We start from the raw sequence: 18390 nt of genomic DNA, 5'->3' as shown, positions 1-18390 counted from the left end.
GGGATCTGCACGCCCAGGTATTACTGGTGCATGTGCAGCAGGATAAGCCATGGCCAAGAGGAAATAAATATAGGTTCTCGTCAGCCACGCCTGTGCCAAGTTTGGTTTATTCTCTAATACAAGCCTTTCCTGGAACGGAGAGGCTCTTGGCGAGGAAAGAATCGTGGAGAATTCAGTTCTAGTCCTGTCTTTGGCTTGCTGACTTGCTGTGCAACCACGAGTCACTGTTGCCTCTCTGAGCCTCCATTTTGCCTCTGGAAAATGAGCCTAGTGATCCCTGCCTTGCCTTAGTTCACAAGATCATTGTGAGAAGGGAATAAAGCCTAGCTCTTCTCAAGAGGTGGCAGCCAGACTGCACGGGTGTGGATCCAAGCTCCCCTGTGTAACTCTGGGCAAGTTTCTTCTTTCTCTATGTCTGTTCCTCACGTTTAAAGTGAAGGGAATAATATCCTTCCCTGATAACACTCCTAGAGGGTTAAATTTGATTATGTGATGTATGCAAAGTGCTTAGAAAACACCTATGCACAACATGCACCAGGTGAGTCTCTCTGGCATTACTGTCATCACAGATGGGAAAGCATCTTGAAAGCAGTAATGCTCAGTTCAGGCACTGTGTGAGCCGCCACTGTCATCATAAGCTTCATAATTTTACTCCACATAATTTTACTCCATCTTCATTATTCCAACATCCCATAATCTGCTAGTGGTAATTCTAAGTATGAGGGGACCCTACAATAGCTTCCTGTTGCTTTTAGGAAAATTCCCAAAAGCCCCACCTTGGCCTACAAGGCCTTGGTCATGTGGTTCTGCTGCCTTTTCTAGACTCATTTTGAGCCCTTGTCTCACTCAAATTCAACAGCCTTCTTGGCCTTTTTTTAGCTCTCAAAAGATCTAGGCTCCATCCTGTCCCAGGATCTTTGCACTGCTGCCTGTCTCCCACTCCATCTCCTCTTCATCGGACCCTCAGGGTTCAGCTGACAAAGCCTTTCCTCAGGGAAGCATTTCCTGATCTTCTAGATGACAGTCGGCCCCCTCCTCCTTCTTTGTGGTTGCCACAATCGTAACTAAATAGTAATTTGTGTAATTACTAGCATGTCAGCCCCTTGAGTGAGGCCCTTCCTCTGTTTTGTTCATTGCAAGGCCTAGCACAATGCCTGGCACATGGTAGACATTCAAAAGGGTATGTTTTTTTAATAAAAATGAACATGTTTAATACCTATTGCCTCTGCAGCTCCCATGAAATCCGTGAAAGCAGAGACCGTGTTTCTCTTCTCAAAGTCTATCTCTAGCTCATGGTAGGCCTTCAATAAACGCTTGTTGAATGAATGAATGACTTGGAATAATCTCCCTAACTTTTCACCCCTTGAAGATTTCCCTAGACATAGGGGAGACTGTGATTGACCATCCTCTTCCTCCTCCTTCCATGGAGACACAGTGCTTAGAGCTCGGATGGTCCTCTGACTCCGTCCCAGGCAGCTCTGCTCCTTAAGTCCAGGCATGGAGCGCACGAGGCTTCCTAATCTCCACTCAGGCAAGTGTTTAGTGTCAGCCAAATTCAAGTGTCAGTTTCGTAACAAATGCCAATAGCAGAATATCATCCTTCAATTATATATATATTCCTCCCTATCTTCTAGTATAGGTATTTGTGTTCACAACTAGATTAAAGGGACACATATTATTCATCTTCGTATCACCTACAGGTCCTACCACATTTTGTGTAGAGCATGCACCCAATAAATGTTGAGTCATAAAGGAATGACTACTATCTATCTACTGAGCGTAACAACTTCTCAGCCCTGCGTCTGGCCCCAGAATCTGGGACGCAGTGAAGTTCTCAAGGAGCTCAGGATTAAAGCTGCTTAAGTTTTTCCCCATCATCCGTTAGGATAAGAGCAAGAACTTCCCCACTTCCAGAGTCCCTGCACCCTAATCCAACTTTCACAGCTACATCTGCTAAAACTTCCAAAATCACTTCAAATTTTTCTCCAGAAGTCTCCAGAGTTCTTTTCATAGCTAATAGATCCACGTCCAAATCCCTCAGTCTAACTCAAAGAACTTGGACCAAACTTCTTTCTATACTGAGCTTTCCAAATCCTATTACATCCTACCCTGGACGTAGCTGTCGTTTGCTCTGTCTTTGCTCCTGCCACTCCTCCCACCAGGAATGCCCCTTCCCCATCTCCACTGAAGCACAGCTCAAGTGTTGTGTCCCCTGTAATCTCACCATGTGACCCACCCACAGAGAGCTCGCTATCTTCTAAAGCCAAATGATGTTTTGGCTTAGGTGCTTCTTGTATTTGTCAGTGAACTTTTTCTTTCTTTTTTTTTCATTTAAATATAATTGACCTGTAACATTCTGTTAGTTTCAGGTGTACAGCTTAATGATTTGGTATTTATGTATACAGCAAAATGATCACCGCAATAAGTCTCGTTAACTTCCATCACAGTTACAAATTTTTTTCTTGTGATTAGAACTTTTAAGATCTACTCTTTTAGCAACTTTCAAATATATCATATGTATTATTAACTATATTTACCATGCTGCACATTGCATTTATTTTATAACTGGAAGTTTCTACCTTTTGACCTCCTTCACCTATTTCCCCCACCCCCTGCCTCTGGCAACCAGCAATCTCTTCTCTGTATCAATGAATTCGGTTTTGTTGTTTTTGTGTTTGTTTAGATTCCTCATATAATTGAAACTGTATGGTATTTGTCTTTCCTTGTCTGACTTATTTCACTTAGTATAATCCCCTCAAGTTCCATTCATGTTGTCACAAATGGCAAGATTTCCTTCTTTCTTGTGCCTGAATAATATTACATTATATATATGTTTATTTATCCATTTTCTTTATCCATTCGTCCATCAGTGGACGTTAGGTTGCTTCTATGTCTTGGCTGTTGTAAATAATGCTGCATCAACGAACTTTCTCCATGAATAAGGCATCTCTCTCAAACTAGACTTAGCCCTAAAGCTCCCCGAGGACCAGTCTAATATTTTCTTGTTTCCCTTGGTTATGGTAGGAGCTTGATCTAGGGTAAGAGCTTGGTCTCTACTTGCTCGTGGATTAACTCAATTGGATGTACAGTGTCAGGGACTAGTATTCGGGCAGGAGATCTTGAGTTCACTCCAGTGGATTTTACAGCTCAAGACAAGCTTCTATTTCAAAGAGTTTCTGCTTTTCTAATGTCTCCCTGGACTTGGCTGATGGTCTCTAGGAGTCATTGAATTTGAAATTATAAACCTGCCCCACTCTTCTTAATCCACTGACTTCCTTTTTACAGATGAGAAGCCCTTTGCTGTGGAAGATACTTATTTGCTGTGTCCAGCGCCTATCTTAAAAGAAGTTGGCATGTAAGTTTCCACCAGCAACTGAACGTCATAGCCAGGGAGGAGAGCAGAGGGAGAGGGGACAAAGGGAAAAGAAAAGGTCTCTCTTCATGGTCATACTGGAGCCTCTCTATAGACTCCTCCAGGGAATGATGATGGTGCTGATGCTTACAGAGAGCCAGGCACCAGGATAAATGTTTTACAAAGGGTATCTCACTTCGTCTTCTCAAGTTTCTGACGAACCACAGCTCACATCATCCCAGTTTTACAGATGTAGGATCTGTGGCTGAGATTAGGGTTAAGATTAAGTAGCTCGCCCAAGGTCACACAGCAGTAAGTGGAAGAGTCTGGGCTTAAACCAAGGTCTTCCTGGCTTCATCGCAACTACATTTCTAGAAAGCTTCTCAAAGTGTTCTCACTTACATTGCCTCATCCTATTAGCATAATTGCCCTGCTGGATGATTGTTATCTACTCCTTTGAGATAAGGAAACTCAGAAAGGCTAATGGGTCCACAGCTGGTTCAAGACAAATGAAGACCCCAGATTCAGACCTTCTGAGGCCAAGCTCAGCACTCCTTCCTCTACACCTCTGCAGAGCACTGGGTAGTCACCTAGACTGCAGGAGGCTCCCTGAACTAATCTATGGGGAAAATCTCATGGTGGTGCAATTATAATAGATACTAGTGAAGTGCGATCAAAATGCTCAACAGAAGGAAGAGAATTAGCACCAAACAAGAAAAGAAATATGTAGGAAAACAGAAAAGCAATGTTTGTGAGAGAACACTAACTGACCTCTCCAAAACATGTCTATGACAGGCTGAAGGTAGAATGCTAGCTTTAAGGAAAAAGTGCTAAACTTGTTCATCTGAATTCTGCTTTCAATCATTTCTTCAGATTGCCTCTAACTCGTGTTGCCTAACATCAGCCTCCAATATAACTGATTCCACAAAGTAGCACTTTGTTCATGCTGCAAAACGCAGGCTCCTGTTTCAGTGAGTCTCTTTTGGAAGGGAAGGGTAGAAGGCAAATCAGTTTGTCTGCTGCTATACCTCTGTGAGGTGGCTCGGTAGTAACAAAGACACCCCGTCAGGATCAGATTGCTGAGAATCGCAGATAACAACAGAACATTAAGTTTATAGCTTGAGCAGTTTATCCTCACTGACTTGAACCATTTTTTTAAGAATATTTCATCCTACGACAATGTGACCAAGTAAATTAAATGGAAGCAGGCTTTGCCCATTCAATACAATTTACTATAATGAGGAAGGACTGAATGTACTGTCTTGATATGCCAACTAAGCATATCCTGACATCTTTCTAGAATGTTAGAGGTGGAGGGGCCCTAGAGACCGTCCTCCACATTTTACAAAGGAGACAGCTTAGGCCCCCAGGGAGAGAGGTTACAGTCCCAAGGGTGGTTAAGAGCAGAGTCCACAGGGGACCTATGTGTCCAGCTCTCAGCCCCTTGCTCCTTGCACACCATGATGAGTATCTCTGGTTCCCTTATCGTTGCAGGAAAGCCGCACTCCAGGTCAGCATGAACGATGGCCTGTCTTTCATCTCCAGTTCTGTCATCATCACCACCACACACTGTGTAAGTCACCTTTCCCTTTACTGAAGCCTTCATTGTCATTATCATCTCCGTGTAAAGTTTTCTGGTTCTGCGTTCTATTCACTGAGCTTTGATCCCAGCATTGCTCAACCAACCTTGGTCTGGATCAGGGGCGTGCTGTACCCCAGAGCATATCAGGAATGCCTATGTTGGGCTTCTCCAGGTTCCCCATTTCTGTTCTCAAGGGCAAGATCTGAACACACTGGTGTGAGCAGATGGTAAGATGGGGCCACTGTCTGCAGTAGTGAAGGGGAATACCTGAATGGAGTAGGTTTAGGAGAAAATGCACAGAAAGAAATTGGACAGCAAATACAGAAAGCACATGGTAGGCAGTTTTTCTCTAAAGAGAAGTAACTGAAGGAAGATCTGGAGTATGAGGAGAGTCTTTTATTTAAAATGGGAGAAATTACAGCTTGTTTATATGATTGTGGAAATAATCCAGGAGAAAATGGAAAACTGATGAAGCAGCAGATGGGCAGGAGGGGCCCTATGCCATAGGGATTGTGAAGCAGGAGTGGAAACTGCATCTTCTCTACCAGCTCCTCAGATGTCCAGTCTCTGGATCCTTCACGTCAGGTAGTTTTCATTTCCAGCTACACATAAAATCACCTGGAGAAATTTTTAAAAATTTTGAAACCCTGACCTCACACCAGACTAACTGAAACAAAGCCTCTGGAGTGGGCTCTGGCTCGGTGGTTCCAAGGCCACCTTGGGAGGTTTTCATATGCAGCTGTGGCAGGGAACCCTTCCGCCTGTGCAGTTGCTCCCACCCACTGTCACCGTCTCAGAGCTCAGCCCGTCAGAGGGCAGTCAGGGATGCGTTAGCTCATATACAGACCTGAGCCCCTAATATGAGCAGTCCCAAAATAACCTGTGTCAGAATATTGTTTCTGCAACGAAATGTGCTTTTTCCATTAGATCATTCTAGAGACTACTGTATTTGGCCTGATGGTCAGCTTGGCCAGATATTATGGTCACTTCCTGGATGGCTTTTGAGGACATGTTGCTAGAATCCCTCAGTAATTGGAGTTTGTGTCCTTAACACCTTCACAGGTGGATAAGAGATAGCAGGCATGCACTGAAGCCAGAAAAGATAAAAATGAGTTATCTCATAAATGAGCAGGAGGTTGGTCCTCATGATGGACAACACTCCCTCCCAACTCCTGTCTTCCCCTCACACACTTTTCATCTTATGTTAAGGACAAACCAGTTTTCTTGAAACCAGCGTAAGCCAGTACAAATGGGTACGGAAAATGAAAAAGTTCTAGTTGACCAAAGTAAGAGACTAGGGTTGTCACAGAGATGTGTCACCACTGAGAAATGTTTGTGTCTCAGGCATCCTTCAACTGAATGTCAAATCTGGAGACTAAATATGAAAACTGTATGCAGAAGCGGTGAAATTTCTTCAAGTGTACCCTGCCTGATTTTTTAAGAAATTGACCCTTTTGGAATCTGCCAAACTGCAGGAAATGATTAAAATACCCCAGATCTAACAACTCCATTCCAGATTCCTCCCCGCTTTGGAGTCATCCAACAATTTGGACCTGTGTTTCTCATTATGTCTGACCATACCACAGAGAAACAGCCATGCTCTTGAGGCCACAAGGGCAGGGAAGTGGGAAGGGGAAGCATCTCAGGACCACACCTGTGGTATGGTAGATCCAGGACTACAAATCTAAGTCCTGGGCCTGTAAGCCAAGAAGAAAGGGAGTCCTTACTAATGTACTACAGAATGAAAAGAACTCCCAGTAAAGCCCCTCTATATCTCCCTGACTCCTTCCAGCCTACACTTGCGCCTTCTATCTCCTTCATCTCAGTGCTCCTCTCTAAGTTTTCTTTTCTACTCACCCTTGAGCAGCACCACCTCCTAACATCTTCTGCATTACCCTCCTTTTCACCTGAGAATCCTGTGAGTCTACAAGAAAATGGTAACCACCCTAAGGTTTGATATCTAGGTCCATTTGTTCATTTATTCTACAAATATTCATTGATCATGCACCGTGTCCTAGGCACCGTCTTGGGTCCTTGGGATACATCCGAGAACACAACAGACGAAAATCTCTGTCTAGTGAGGAAGGGGAGGGGAAGAGAAATCAGACAATGAACAATAAACATAATAAATGAATGTTTCACCATGTTAAAAGGTTATATATGCTAGAGAAAAAAAAGAGCAAAGGGGATTTGGTACTACTTGAGTGAGTTCGTAAGTAGAGCCACACTGAGAAGGTGGCGTTTGAGTAGAGACTTTGAAGTTAACTGTGAGGCTACAGGGGGAAGAACATGCCAAACAGAGAGTCCCAGTGCTTACACCCCACAAGCAGAGACACCTGCTGTGTTTGGCGGAAGAGAATGAGTGAGGAGAGGAGTAGGCAGCGAGGTCCTGGGGATGGAGAGTGGGGGGTCTTGTGAGAACTTTGGCTTTTCACAAATGAGTGATATGATCTTGCATTTGAAAGATCACTCTGGCTGCTGTAACAGCTTATTAGAAGACAAGCATGGAAGGACTGTGACTAGTTAGGAGGGTTATGGCAATATTTCAGGCAAAAGATGATGGGGGCTTGACTCAGGAAGGAGCAATGGAGATGAGAGAAATGGGCAGAGTCAGATGTGTTCTGAAGGCAAAGCTAATGGATTTCCTGGAGCTTTGGATGTGGGGCTTGAGAGGAGAGGAGTCAAAAATGGCTCCAAAGGCTTTGACCTAAGCAACTGAAAAGATGGAGTTGCCCTCAGCTGACAGGAGGAAGACCGATGATGAGAAGACTTGGGAGGGAGGGGGACTGTCAGGAGATCAGCTTTGCTGTTACGTGGCCTTGACCAAATTATTTAGCCCCTTTGTGCTTCAATTTCCTAATCTGTAAAATTAGAATAATAATAATTTACATCTTTTAGTGGTATTTTGAATATTAAATGAAATGATACAAAGGGCTTGGCAGAAGACCTGGCAGGCAGTAAGTGCTCAATCAAAGTTAGCTATCGTTACAGTGGAAGCTTAGTCAAAATTCTTGTGCTAATTGGAGACTCTTCCCAGAGAGTTGGCTCCTCACTTCAGAGTCCCATGATAATAAAAGGACTCTCCTGAGCCAAGATCTATCCCTAGGAGTACATGTTTGTCACTTGACCAAGCCCAGGTGATTGACAGAGGGGCAGACAAGATGGCCAAAATTATCCAGAGAAAGGAACCTATATTCAAACATCAAACTCCAATCCCCAACAGGGCCTTACACAGAAGCTCAAAATAAAAAGACTGAAGCCATCGCTGGGCAGAACAGAGATGCAGGTGGAATGTGTGGTCATCCAGAATATGAAGTAAGGTCTTGGACGTGCATTTGTTTCTTGGGCAGCTGGTTTGGAGGACACGGTTTTTAGATCAAAAATGATCCCCTGGGTCTGAGTAAAGGGTTAGTCTTGTCAGTGCCAGTCACAGCCTGCCCAGCCCATCATCTGGAACCAAAAATAATTTTAAAATATGTAGTTGAGACTTTTCTTTTCTCGCTTTATTTGGTGCCCATTTGGACAACTATGTCACAGATTTTCAAGATCCACAATGAATAACTGTTGCCCCTGCCAGGAGCAGAAATTCCATGAAGTTTTACAGGAAAGATTTTTCCATCCAAGAGCTAAAAGATTCCTATACAAATGGTAAACTTTGTTGAGCTCCATGACTATAGAAAATGGTCAAGCATCCAAAGTCCTCTCTTACCAGCATATTTAAATACATCCCATCTCTATGGTCTTAACCTGCCTCCCTTTTCTTCTCAATTCTCTAGCAATAAGTTGAGAAAATCACTAATATGGTACTGCTTTAAGGGAAATATCAAAAAGAAGTTTATCTTTTTGAGAACAAAGCAAGCAAATTTTAGCAGCTTAAAGAAGTTTTCATGAAAGATTGTCTTCTTTCAGATAAATGCCTTCAAATTCTAAAATTTCCCAACCAAAGTGTGCAAGAATTAGGCAGGCATTCAGCAAATATTTCTTGAACTCCTACTGTGTCTCCAGTGTTCCATTTACACTTGAAAAAGTTGTTATCCTTAGAAGCTTAAAATCCAGTTGGAGAAAGGAGTCCAACAAGCATTAAAAGAGTATGTAATAAAGAACAAGATTGTGTGAGCCAAGTATAAAAACTATAGGATTTCAGATAGGGGAAGGAGGGACGGATCCACAAAGAATCATGAGAGCTTCATGAGGAGAAAACTCAAGTGGTGATTTGAAAAATGATAATTACAGGTGAAGAAGTTGGAAGAGGCGCTCTGCTAAAGAGAAACCAACCTGATCAAGGATTAGATATAGCCATGAGCATAGTTTGTTCATAGTCCCTCCCAGGGACCGTGACTCTTTTTTTCTTTTTCTCTCATTTTGTATCAATTTCTGGTGCCTTCTAATTTGAGGCCATTTCTCAGCTTGGCAGCTACTCTCCTAGGATGTCCATGCCATACCCTTGATCGTCTAGTATGTAACAATGAGGCCCAGCTGATGCTTCTTCCCATTAACTATGATCAGGATTTGATTTTTACTAGTTTCCAGGTTGGAGCATCACCATCTTAGAAGAAAGGAAAAAGACCTAAAGTTAGACATAAGGTCTAAAATCAACACTAAATCAATGGAGAACCTTCTCTTTTCCCCTGGATTTATATGAAAAACAGCCTGGCTACAAACAGCAACAAGGTCGAGTAAATTTGATAGGACCCATGTCAAGTCACTATTCAGAGAAATTCTTTTTGAATGAAAATAAAAATGCAACAAACTCAGCCTTGAGGCATCAAAACAAGAACAACTCTGTATAGTTGGACCATATTGGAGGAATTAAAGAATATAGGATATTGAGTCAAAAATCCTCCTTTCAAATGCTAGCTCCTCCACTTTCTAGAGTGATCTTGGGCAAGTTACCCTGAGCCCATCTGAGAACCTGTCTTGCATGGTTGTTATAAAGATGAAAGGTAAAGTATGGAAGGGGCTTGAGGTACATGATAGTCTGTCAAAGAATGACAGCTGTTCATTAGTTTATTGACATTCTCTTTCCTTGCCAAGTACGAGTCTAATGGCCTGTCTCATTAAAAGATTTGCTGCTCAGGCCCTGTAGATTAGAAACAGGCAATGTTTCCCTGATTAAGAGTGACGCTTCCTTTTGAGTCCATGATAAACCTGTATTCTAGGCTGGGGAAAACTTTAAAGATGTTGCCTGCAGGATAACTAGGGGAAAACACCAGTAAATTAGGTCTGGGGAATAAGTCAAACGGGCTTCGGCAGCAGTGTCTTCACTATTTTTTAAAAAAAGTTTTCTCAGAAATGAATCAAGTAAAGAATAACATAAGGAGAATATTTAGACTATTTAGAAAAATGAATTAAAACAAATATTTACTAAAGTTGGTGCATTATTGCCACATAGAAACTTCCCATTATTATTTAAAATGTTCTGTCATGCCCAGGGTGTTTGGAGGCACTTGATCAGAGGAGGAACCATTTCATGCAGATGAGATCTGCAACCTCAGAGAATTTGGGTGCAGTTTGTTCCTCCAGGGTCCCCACAGCTCCTTCTGGTTTGGGAGTATGATTCGATTTCTATGGGTATGAACATGGTGCCAACTTGTTTCCCAAGGATTTTTAAACCATTTTATCCTTTGGGTTTTCATTAATTCAGACCATTCTTTTCCAAAATGAGTGATATTTTTCTATAGATATTTGTTTGAGAGAGAGAGATAGACACCAACAGCGCACAAGAGAGCCCTCACCCACCAGGAAGAATCATCCAGTCCGAAATGTCAATAGTACCAAGGTCGAGAAACCTTAAAGAATCAGCATTTCTTGAGGGGAGTCCAGGATTCTGCATTTTAATAAGCTTCCCAGGTGGATCTTAAACACATGAGACTCTTATCATTGTACTTACCTGACACTAATCGGCCTCTAAAGTTTAAAAAAAAAAATCATTAAAATCTATTTAAGAAAAATGATTGACTCTCTTAATTCACTCCCACTCCCCTCCATTTAAGAATCCCAAGATTTTAAAATCAGAACCCTCTCTTTTATGTTCCTTCTCTGGACCGTATTTTCTGGTTTAAAAATAGGAATTTGCCTAATAGAATAATATTAGCCCAATATGACTGGTCTAGGGACCTTTTCCTTTTTGTGTTGCCAGACAAAGACTGCAAAACTTTCTCTCCAAATGCTCCTTTTCCATATTCCAAGTCATCCCTTCGTTTCCTCCTGTCACACTAAGGCCTGGTGAGCCACAGACTGGTTGCTCATTGTTTCAGGAAGAGAGAGCCCACTTAGCATCAGTATTGTTTTTAACACTTGATGGCTTCTGATGACTCACAAGAGAGTGGGCCTTCAGCTGCTGTACAGAGGTAGGTTGTAAGTTTAGAAACAGCCAGAGTCTGGAATAAAGAAAGCACAGACATTGGAAAGAATAATTGTCTCTCATGCACAGCGTAGCCCATGTGCTTCTTGAGGAAAAACAAAGACTGTGTCTTGTTCACCATTGCACCTCAGCATCTGACACAATACCTGCACATAATAAGTAGTCAGTAAATAGTTGGTGATTGAGTGAATGAATGAATAGACTCAATCAAAGGTCATACTAAGATCATGATGGCACCTGCTGGTAGGAAGGAAAGGGAGCCAGAATGAGGTAGGATTAGAGCAGGCAGAACTGAGCTGGTTGGAGGATAGTCTTCCAAAGAAGATGGCCAGCAAACCAATATACACATCCAAGGAGCATGAGGAGCTCGAGCATGATTTAAGAGGGACACATCTGCTAGCTGAGGAACTACAAACAGTGATCCCAGGCGGGGCACCAATCAAACACCTCTTCAGAACAACACCGGCTCCACTAGGAGCAGACCTTTGTCAAGGGTGCAGGCCTGGAGAAGAGGTCTAGAAATAGCCCATTCAACTGGATCAAGACTCAGGGTGGGCCCCTAGTTCCTGAGGGCTTATAGCACAAGGCTGGAAGCCAGGCAGAACCATAAAGACTGATAGAGACTCTAGGTAACTACCTTTGCTAAGTCCAAGGAACACAAAGATATAATACATGGGAAACAGACAAGTATGGCAAGGATTTGCAATTTAGTGTGATAAGTACTTTAATAGAGAGATGAACAATGACCAGTGATACCATGAAATGGAGTGTCTGGGGAATCAAAGAAGGATTCACAGAAGAGATGATAAGTGAACTGGGTCATGAAGAAAGAGTAGGGATTTGCTAAGGGTATGGCCTGGGTAAAGCGTGTCTGGGTCAGTGTGGCTGCAGTTGTTTGGGGTAGGGTATTAGGAGAGAAGGTCAGAGACAAAACAATTGGGACCAGTTGGAAAAGCTTTCTTTATATGCTATATTTTGGAGTTTTTTAATATTTAATTTAAACATAATACCTGATGCAGTTTTGTTTTGTTTTGGTGAGGAAGATTGGCCCTGAGCTAACATCTGTGCCAATTTTCCTCTACTTTGTATGTGGGATGCTGCCTCAGCATGGCTTCATGAGCCATGTGTACTTCCAGATCCAGGATCCGAACCCGCGAAGCCCAGGCTGCCAAAGCAGAACGTGTGAACTTAACAACTATGCCACTGGGCTGGCCCCACTGTGCAGTTTTGATGTTAAATTTCTATCTTTCTTTATTCAGGAAATAAACATCTTTCATCTTAAAAAAGGAAAAAAAAGAATCTAGGTCATTACAGAAGAGCTGTGACTTGGGGAACATTGACATGGCCTAAGCTCACCCTGGAATATCAGAAACTTAGGCTATGGCAGCTCAACTATCTGGACACTGCAGCCAAGACTGAGGGTGCACTCAGGGGGAATATGCTGGAGCCCACGGATGAAGGCTACAGGGTCTGCAGAGGGAAGGCAGAGACCACCTTCCAGCACTGTCTGCAGAGTTCTGTCCTAAGCAACTTCCCGGGCCCATTTTGTAAGTCAGGTCAATTCTGTTACTATTGCTTTGAAGTAACTTGAGAAAATACAAATTGAGCCAGTTTTGTAGTCACATGGCTATCTAGGTAAACAGACAGTTGGCATGACTGCCCTTGCCAAAATTTCTTAAATTTCACCAGCCTGGTAGGGAATGTATCCAGCAGCCTGTGCTGAGTGGCAACCTTGCCTTCCAACATAATAAAAAATTATTGCACACTCTTCAGAAAAAGTAGAAATCAGAGAAGAGTTTTTTCTTTGATTTCTTTTCCAAAGTAAGCAAAATAGTCCATCAATCAACGTGGGTAGCTATCTTTGGGATGGATAATTCATACCAGCAGCTATAAGCATGTGGGTCTCTTCATTCAGGAAAGAAATATAGAGAGGAGGTTGCTGGTGGTGAATGGAGCCAAAGATCAGGACCAACATGTATTAAAATAGCACTGTGGGAAAGTGTTAGGGACTCAAAGAAGAATAGCCCATCCTTGCCCTCCAGAAGCCTACAACATAATTGCCAAGGCAAGATATTTACTCCAAGCGATAAATATTATACTTTGGAGTACAAAAGGCAAATATCACACAGGTACTCAGAAATTCTCCCTCTGTTCCAAAGACTCATGCACCTCCACACAGGCCTTTGGATAAGTAAATTGCACACTTTAAGGAATGTCCACTTAATGGGCCTAGCAGACTACTTCCCAGTTACCCAAGAGGATGTTTACCCCTTCCCGCAAAAAGGAGCTGGACAAATCATTCTAGAAATTCAGGAATAGCATGTAGGCAGCTCATGATTTACTCAGCCCAAAACTCTACCCCATGAATATCCGTTCCCAGGAGGACCTTCCCCAGACTGTTTCTCAGTTCTAGGAAACGACCCCTGGAGAAGAGAAGTCCCTTCCAAACAACCAAATGAGGAGGGCAGGACCAGGGCCCACACCCTGACTGTCCCCTGTAGATTTCTTCACCCTAAAGTCCACTTCCTGTCCAATTCACCCCCGCACCCACCTCTCTCCTAACTCTTATAGCCACTGTCTCTTCACAGAGCCTGAAAGAGTAAGGGGAGACTGGATTGCAGGCGAAATAGGAGACTGACCTTGAAGAGGGTTTGAATGACAGAAGATGGAGTCTGGGCAATGGGAAGCCATTCAAAGGAAGCACAAAGCAATCTTTCTGGAAGATTCATGCAGCATTTGTATGTTCCAAATGTATTTAAAAAATAGCATTAGTTTGGATGCCGCTGATTTATAAACTTGGTCATTCGGGAAGGGAATAGGTTCCAGTTTACTTTTCCATTATTTGGGCTGAAGGGAACTTTGTTCCAAGAATGACCAGTCCTCAGCCCTGGGGCTACAAGTGATTCATTAGTGTTTCATACTGAGCCGTTGGAAAAAGATGGCCTGCACTTTATTATTGCTGTAGTGGTAGGTGATATGTTCTTTGAAAGATGTGGCCTAGCAAAACACAGGCAAAAGACTTAGTTGGGGACGAAAAGCAGGAACAAACATGGGCTTTGGATCAGATCGTTGTGGCTAAAATCCTGGTCCTTAAATAGCTGGCAGAGGACCTGGTACACAGTAGAAACCTGATGTGAGTTTCCTTACACTGATGTTAGGCTCTGTAAGAATCAGCAGAGTGATGTGGTTTCCGAGGAGACTCTGACTTCTGGTTGAATTATCAGAAGTATGGTATCTAAGACTGCGGAAGTGATGGAACCGCTCAGCTTGGTGAAGGTAAAGTCTTCATTCCAGCATTGTATTAAATACCGTGGACACCAAGGGAGAGCCTAGAGAAACTGAACATGTGAAAAACATTACCAACTATGCTAAATTATATAGAATAAGCTAGGGAACTGGGGCTGTTTAGGCTGGAGACAGGATGAAAGACTTGATGGCCATTTGCAGTATTTGAAGGACATGTCCTGAGACAGCTGCGTCTGCTTTTATTGTATAGATTTAAGGAGTAGAAGAGGCTGATAGACACAGTTGGTGGCTCAGTTTTTATAAAAAGGTCTGTCTCATTGGCTGCTTCAGGTGGGAGTGAGTTCCCTGTTATGGTTATGTTGAAGCACAGGCAACTTGACAACTTGGCAGAACCAGGTAAATGCCATTCATGCATCAGATAGGCCGTTGGACTAGAAAAGCTTTCAACTCCTTCCAACGTTGAGAGTCTGTAATTCTAGAACCAACAGTGTGCCAGTGAAGGAGCAAGGTAAACATGATGAGTCCTATACAGTATGACAGATGCGTTTGGCTCTTATATTTGAAAATGAATATGAGAGCCTTTTGTTGGTGACACTGGAGACAGCTTCTCTTAGTGTGATTCAGATTGGCCAACCTCCACCTAATACAAATGAGATTATATTTCAGACCAGAGTGTGCTTTAAGCTCCTCCTGAGAACAGTTCGTTTTCAAATAACCTCAAAACACACCTTCTCACTTACAAACAATTGAAATACTAGTCACAAATCATTCTCATCTATTTATCATCTAGTCTCAGTAGAGCCATACATAATTCAAGGTCTTTCTTACGTCTTCACATTTTTTATTATTATTATTGTAACAAAATGAACTATGGTTTCTTGCACTGTCATTAGAAAGGGCAAAAGACCACAGGAATATCAGAATGCAGGACTCGCATGTCAAATGTTGTTTATGAACTGAAATAAAAATAGTTTCCCAGCATCTCTATTTTGATAACCTTTGTATGCATAAAAATATCTTTTCAAGTATATTTTGGAGGATTTGTGCTGATTTGTTTTTCTTGGATGTTTGAGCAATTGACTTTCAATATTTTTATTTCAAAATATTTTAAAGAATGTTTGCCCTAAGTTTGAAGTTTCCTTGGTTTGAGAGTAAATGAGAAAAAAAGTGATTTTTCTGAATCTATGCCTTAGAAACTCTGCGATAAGCACATGGTAAGATGGTTATTTTTATGTTTAGAAGTAAAAGTTAAATCCAAATCATCCATAACCAAGATAAATGTAATGGACCAAACTCATAATCATAATCAAAATCATAATCAGATTGACAGAGTATGTTTAAAAAATATCCCACTATATGCTTTTTACCATAACACAGACATTCCAGAAAATCTATGTAAATAGAAAGGTTGAAAACAAAAGTATGAGAAAAGTTATATCAGGCAAATACCAAAAGAAAATTAGTGTAGCTAAATTAATATTAGGTAAAGTAGACTTTATGGCAAAAAAAAAAAAAAGTTGGCATAAAGAGGATCATTATATAACGTTAAAAGGAAGAGTTAACCTAGAAGGTATAATTCTAGTCTGTACTTAATGACATATCCTCAGCATATGTAAAGCAAAAATTGCAAAGAAAAATCGATAAATCCATCATCATAGAACGAGATTTAAGTACAGTTTTCTCAATAATTAATAGATCAAGCAGCCGAAAGAATTAATAAAATATAAATGATTTGAATAATGCAATTAAACATGATCTAGTGGACACTCAGTAAGGCTACTGCAAAACATTCTAAGTAGGCTCCAAAAATTTTTGGTTGCATAAAATGTGGGTTATGCAATTGTAAGATTAATGAAAAAAATACCATTATTTCATAAATTCTAAGACACACTTTTGTCGCATATTAGCATCTCTGAAATTGGGATGTTTCAGATTACTAATAATGTATCTTAATTTAATTGGCAGTGTTTTTCCCTAATGACTCATAAAATAATGAGTCATCCTACAGCAGATGCATCTTAAATTCAGTGAAATATTTCTCATCAGTCTGTACTGTACTAAAAGTACAGATAATTCGGGGCCAGCTTGATGGCATAGTGGTTAAGTTCACGCGCTCCACTTCAGCGGCCCAGGGTTCACAGGTTCAGATCCCAGGCGCAGACTTACACACCACTCCTAAAGCCAGGCTGTGGCAGCATCCCACATACAAAATAGAGGGAGATTGGCACAGATGTTAGCTCAGCAACAATCTTCCTCAAGCAAAAAGAGGAAGATTGGCAACAGATGTAATCTCAGGGCCAATCTTCACCAAAAAAAGAAAAAAGTAAAGATAATGAAATGTATGCTGAACAAAACTAATCAGCCACTTCGTCTCCACCCCTCACCCCTCTCCACAGTGGAAAATGAGAACTCTAGCCTTTCTCCTTTGGAGAGTGGAGAATGGAGAGAGGGTGGGAGCTGATCTCTAACCACGTTACAGCCAACTTCATGATACAGCCGGTAGTGCTACTGCAGGGCTTACTGTATATAGGAAAATCTCATATCTTTGGGAATTTCAATGAAACATCTAAATCTTTTATAAGTCAAAGTAAAATCGTAATGGAAATTAGGAAATTCTTGAAACAAGTCAACTATGAAGATGCCACATAACAAAACTTGTGGAAGGCAGCTGAAGTGATTCTTTGAGAGAAATTTGTTGCCTTAAATGTTTACATTAAAAAAGAAGAAAGTTGTAAGTCAATTAGCCAAGCGTTGAACTCAAGATGTTAGAGAAGGGCAACAGAGTAGACTTCCCCCAAAAATTGAAGGGCAAAAATAATAAAAGAAGAAAAGAATAGAAAACAAGATAGAGAGACAACAAAGAAAACTATTGGTTGGGGGGAGGGGAGAGGGAAAAGAAAAATACACGTGCAGCCCAAGAACTGTGTTATCTCTGGTCAGTTCTGGATGGGGAAGGGGCCAAACTCACTGCTGTCACAGGTGGGGGCAGTGCTGTAGTGACAGCATCAGCCCAGGGAGCCAAGGAGACACAAGCAAACTGAGCTCATTCCTCAAGCTCAAGACTAGCTCAAGACGCCTAGGTCTCCCTTCCTATGAAGCCTTTCTACACAAAATGGATGTTTAGACATTTTGTGCAATGTTCATATTTTCATCTCCACCGTTCTTATCATGAACTAAAATTTGCCAGACTATATGAAGCCCTTAATTTCTGAAATTTTTTGTTCCTAGAGTGGTCTTCTGATCACTATGTTTTTCAAAGTTTATGCTTCTGCTTTTTCCGGCCTCCTGCTTCTTGGTGTTATACATGTGTCTTCCATTATGGATCTGCCCCCTTTAATTTGACAGTTTAATCTTCTGGGTGCCCAGGATTATATAATTTGTTTATAAAATAAGAATTCCTAGTCTCTGCATAAAAACTTGAGAGAAAGTATATGCCCTAAGTACACAAGCTTTAGCAAGAGACCAGTGTGTCTATTTATGCCTGCTTCTGGGCTATTGGGGCTGTTCCAAATGGCTGAGTCTTTTGGGTTGAGCATTCTGGATTAGCAAATCCAGTTGCGAGAGGCACAATTAAATGAAGAAGTGCACAATTTAAAGAGCGTCCAAAAAGTGTGTGCATGTGGAGACAGAGAGAGAGAAGGAAGAGGAGGAGGAGGAGGCAGAGAGGAAGGGGAGAGGGAGCACAGATGAACACTTTGGGAAATAGGACCAAAAAGCAGAGAGTCTCCGAGAAGCCCTCCTTTCTGCCAACACTAAAATGATTGCCAGCTCTTTAAGTGGTCCAAAATTGGCAAAATCAGTGGACTAGGCTATCTCGGAACTGGAGGAGACAGCACCCGACCCAGA

At 41.8% G+C, this 18390-nt stretch overlaps 1 protein-coding gene across 2 annotated transcripts in view; it reads left to right on the top strand.

Moving 5' to 3' along the window:
- The window catches only part of ANTXR1 (ANTXR cell adhesion molecule 1), a 219151-nt gene that overhangs the window by 100411 nt on the left and 100350 nt on the right, over positions 1 to 18390 (top strand). For both annotated transcript variants that reach the window (XM_070572461.1, XM_070572462.1), the window contains exons 11-12: positions 3286 to 3355; positions 4847 to 4925. In XM_070572461.1, coding sequence (XP_070428562.1) covers positions 3286 to 3355; positions 4847 to 4925 — 149 coding nt within the window. The remainder of the gene's footprint in view (positions 1 to 3285; positions 3356 to 4846; positions 4926 to 18390) is intronic.

Source organism: Equus przewalskii, chromosome 14 (assembly GCF_037783145.1).
Source record: "Equus przewalskii isolate Varuska chromosome 14, EquPr2, whole genome shotgun sequence".
Classification (NCBI taxonomy): Eukaryota; Metazoa; Chordata; class Mammalia; order Perissodactyla; family Equidae; genus Equus; species Equus przewalskii.
Note: the sequence above shows the minus strand (reverse complement) of the source record. Positions and strands in the feature narration are given on the sequence as shown.